This window comes from Nematolebias whitei, chromosome 9 (genome assembly GCF_014905685.2).
Source record: "Nematolebias whitei isolate Nwh7 chromosome 9, NemWhi1, whole genome shotgun sequence".
Lineage (NCBI taxonomy): Eukaryota > Metazoa > Chordata > Actinopteri > Cyprinodontiformes > Rivulidae > Nematolebias > Nematolebias whitei.
Window position 1 is genome coordinate 47,615,861 of NC_056506.1, and position 4,448 is coordinate 47,620,308.

The 4,448-nt window shown below is 40.8% G+C and overlaps 1 protein-coding gene across 1 annotated transcript in view; it reads right to left on the minus strand.

Annotated features, from left to right (window-relative positions):
• The window catches only part of LOC119414305 (E3 ubiquitin/ISG15 ligase TRIM25-like), a 3,867-nt gene extending 1,526 nt beyond the window's left edge, over positions 1–2,341 (minus strand). The window contains exons 1-2 of the mRNA XM_037681400.1: positions 1,018–2,341; positions 2–567 (exon numbers count right to left, since the gene is read on the minus strand). Of these exons, the coding sequence (XP_037537328.1) occupies positions 2–567; positions 1,018–2,218 (1,767 nt within the window). The 5' untranslated portion in view covers positions 2,219–2,341. The remainder of the gene's footprint in view (position 1; positions 568–1,017) is intronic.
• Positions 2,342–4,448: the final 2,107 nt, after the last annotated feature.

Genomic DNA, 4,448 nt, shown 5'->3' on the forward strand with positions numbered 1-4,448 from the left:
TGTGATCCAGGTACACTCCGATTCTGGAGGACCAAATGCCGGGGATGGAAGTTTTGACCGAGTCATGCCTGAACTCACCACTGTTTTTGAAACAATCTAAAGCCCAGGACTTGTTGTTTTGCCCGAACATGCATTCGTTGAAGGTCCCGGCTCTGCTGATGTTCTTGTAAGCGAGTGCCACCATGACTCCTTTCCCACTCCTCTCCACTTCCAGGTAGCAGCGGCCAGTGAAACACTCTCGACTCAGGACCTGCCAGGAATATGCAAACCTGTCTGGGTGGCTAGGATACGCCAGCTCTTCCCCCACAAACACAGCTTCTCTGTTCTCGTTGGTTATTGCCAGATGTAGGTTTGCAGTACTTGGATCCAATGTGATGTCTTTTGCATACTTTAAGAAGTTGGCTCTATTCTGAAAATTGTTTAGTTTGTCCTTGGTGCTAGCTCTGGCCAGTAAAGTGTGAGGTGAAGGCTTCTCAAACTCAAGGTTGTTCAAACTGATTTGAGACGTGCTTCGAACAAGATGATTGCTGGTTTGACCCGGGTCTTTGTTTTTCTGCATGAAGTCATCTGGATTGAAGAAGTCATTTCCGACCTTAGAAAGCTTATGTCTGTTAAGTCTAGGGGTGGCAATGGCTGCGGCCAAGCCACCCCTGTGAAGATTTATGTTATTACTGGCTTCTGAAAATTGGGGACTGGCAAGTGGAGGGGTGATTCTGGTCATTAAAATATCCAGCCCATGGGTTTCAAAGTTAGCTCTTATTGGTGAAAAGTTCTGTTCTTTAGTTTCAGGGGTGTCTCTTATTTGTGAGAAGTTCTGTCTGCTGGGTTCAGGATCAGATTTGATATAGGAATTGTCCTGCCACCTTGATTTAAAAACATTAGTATCAGCAAAATTACCATTGTCCGGCATGATGCCATCTCCATTCTGGAAAACGTTTGGTGGAGGATGTGCGGGGCTGATTAAGTTCTGTAAGATTCTGGACTGTACAAACTCGGCTGTGGTCTTCACAGGTTCACGACTGGTCTCAAAAACAGCCGCCGCTTGCTCTGCATGAGCAACTGATGGTAAACCATTGGTTCCAGTTATTGCATTCTGAATCTTTTCGTATTCTTCGTTAAGAGCCTCCTGTAGTTTATTTCTGGCCTCGGCCACAGCCACCGTCACCTGCTCAAAGTTCCTCTGACGGCGAAACCTGTGAGTCGGTTGGTACTTAGAATCATCAAGATGACTCAGTGAAGGAAAATTTACCACAAAATGAATGTGGTTCTCTGTGCGTGAAAGCTCGTCTAGCTTGGCATCTTTTCTGTTCAAGTCGTCAAACTCTTTCTTCACTCTATCCCGCACCGTTGTGAACCGACCCACCTCGGAGTTCTGCCGTGACTGAAGGCTTTCCTTAATGTGGGAGAGTTTTTTCTCAATTGTATAAATGAGTTCTGTGAAAACCTTCTCAGCGTTAGCCAGTGCATCGTCAGTAAATTCATTAATTGCATCTTCTTCCTGTTGAAAAACACTCAGGTCTTTTCCTCTCTCCTGGATTCTCAGCTGGATTCTTTGCCGAGCTGACTGAAGTTCTTTCTGCCTCTCAATCCTTTCGGCTTCTATGGAGACTTTGTTGTGGCCATGATGGTCGTCCTTGGAGCAGACGTAACAGATGCAGCGCTGATCAGTGCGGCAGAACATCTTCATGACTTCTTGATGCTGTGAGCAGACATTCTCCTGAAGATCTGCAGTTGCTTCCACCAACTTGTGCTTCCTCAAGGGGGGCACGTCATTGTGAGGTTGGAGATGAGTCCCACAATAAGAAACCAAACACTGAAGACAGGATTTGACAGCTTTGAACTTTCTCTCAGAGCAGACATCACAGGCTACATCTTCAGGTCGAGCATAGCAATCGTCGATAGAAACGTGGCCTTGGACAAAAGGCTTTTTCACCCCAAATCGAGTATTCTGCTCCTCCACAAGAGCTTGGGCTTCTGTCTTCTTCAGCTGCTCCACTACAACAGCTATCATGGTATTTTTAACCAGCACAGGTCTCTTTACAAAGATATCTCTACACTGAGGGCAGCTGTAGATCCCCACATGATCCTTTTGATCCAAATGATTGTTGATGCAGCTCATGCAGAAGCAGTGGCCACAAGGTACGGTCACTGGATTAGTAAGAAGGTTCGAGCATACCGAGCAGCAGAACACGTCTCGTTGTAGATGAATCCCTGCCATCGTTTTCTCTGTGTAGAGCTGTTAACTGGTAACTTAGTCACAAGAAATGATTAAAGGAGCTCAACGTCACAAGCATGTACTCGTAAGGGAGGGACAGAAATCAAGTTTTGCTTCATTCCATGAGGAGTCGCAGCTTTGAACAAGAAGGCTGTTCTTTGTTCTTGTAAAGCCTGATTTGATCAGCTTGGGGTTTACCAGAACTGGAGGAAGAATCCTAGAAATTTAGACCAGTCATTGTATGATGGGAATTGTTTTTAAGTAAGCTGTATTGAGCTTCGAGTTAGATGATATGAATGTATGAAAACCGCTGTTGTCAGCCCTTAAAATAGCTGTGACTTCCTCATTTGCATTATCACAACTTTCCCATCATTGTTTGTAGTGATAGAGCTACGAAAACATTTTAAGACGAAGTCATGTCAAGACAAAAATATGTAGAGGAAAAATATCTCAGTTATTGAGGACAACATAAAAAGCATATAAATATGGATATCAGAGATTGATAAAACTCCCAGAATAGTTATTACTTTTAAAGAAACTGTTAAAATCATATACTGCCATAATTTTGGGAAAATCCTTCTCCAACTCTACATTGTGCATGTTCATACAAACGTCATTGCTTTAGTTTTTTTTTTTTTTTTTTTTTAAAGGTACAGCTTTTTCAAATTAAAACAAATTTGTCAGGTTACAAATGTTTGAATTTAAAAAATCTTTAAAGTTCATGCTCAATAATCCAGTTTAAAAAATCCAACAAAGTTGTCGGGTCATCTGGATGGTTTTTTTTTTTTAACATTTCGTCTAAAGGACTTCATCAGTCCGAGGAGCCACAACAAATTCAGTCCCACAAGCAGCAACCTCACATAGTGGGCCAATTAGTTTGATGGTGATAAGATGGTTTCTGGAGCCCGCCCTCTCCCCTGTTGACTGAGACAGCCATAGCCAAAGTGGTTCAAAATATCAAAGTTTTGTCGTTGGATGAAGGACAAAACGTTTCAACAACAAAAAGAAACCGTCCAGAGGACCTGACTTAACTTTGTTCGATTTTTTACCTGGTTTACTGAGCATGAACTTTAATGTTTTGAACCAATTTGGCTACGTCTGCCTCAGAGTCGATGGGGGAGAGGACGGTCGCCAGAAACCATCTTATCACCATCAAACTGGTTGGCCCACTATGTGAGTGTGCTGCTTGTGGGAATGAGGTTGTTGTGGCTCCTCAGACTGAAGAAGTCCTTTGGATGAAGGACGAAACATTTCAACAACAAAAAGAAACCATCCAGAGGAACCGACTTAAATTTGTTGGGTTTGAATAAAAAAATTAATCTAATGAACGCAAGTACTTCTCTGTTAAAAACGATCACAATTACAATGTATTACATTTGGTATTGTGGTAGCTTTTCTTGAACAATCACACAAAAAAACATTGATTGTCTTTGTGTGCAGCAAGATAGACAATGTTACACAAAGTTTTGGTGCTCTGGCAAAAGTTATTTGAATTTGTGTAAATGCAAAAGTATTGCTTTTGTGGGTGTTCTATATTGTAAAGGGGTAATTTTCTATTATTCTTTGTGGCTTTAAATGAGGCGACACATGTACACTCAAAATCTGAGAAAAGAAGTAGGATACACTAAAAAAAAAAACGTGTGATTGGTCGAGTCATGGGTGCCTGATCATGTCATCCAATGGGGGAGCAAAGACTGCAAACTAATATGAAAATTTAGTGCAATAGCAATGGCAAAGAGTTTTCATTGAATTTCTTAAAAAAAAGTTAATTTTTGTTCAACTTTTTTTATGAACTCTTAAATATGCTACAGTAGCTCTGTGGTCAGTACCAGGGTCTCATAATCCTGAGGCAGCAGGTTCGAGCCCAGGTTTCGTCAGAAATGGCATCCGGCGTAAAGCAATTGCCAAATCTCTTGTTTGGGTTTCCTCAATGAGCAGAAGGAGCAGCTGAAGACAACATGAACTCACAGATATTTATTTATTTTTGTTGTTGTCATTTTGTAATGCTTGTCAAATGTTATTGAGACGGTTTGAATTTTTATATTGTGCATTTGTTTTTATCTTTGGTATTTTATTATGACTTTTTGTATGTTTGTAAAAGCTTGGTTTAATTGCAATGTTTTAAGTGTGGACCACAGGAAGAATATGGTAGAAACTAATGGGGATCCTTAAATAAACAAAATAAACAATATGTATATATATATATATATATATATATATATATATATATATA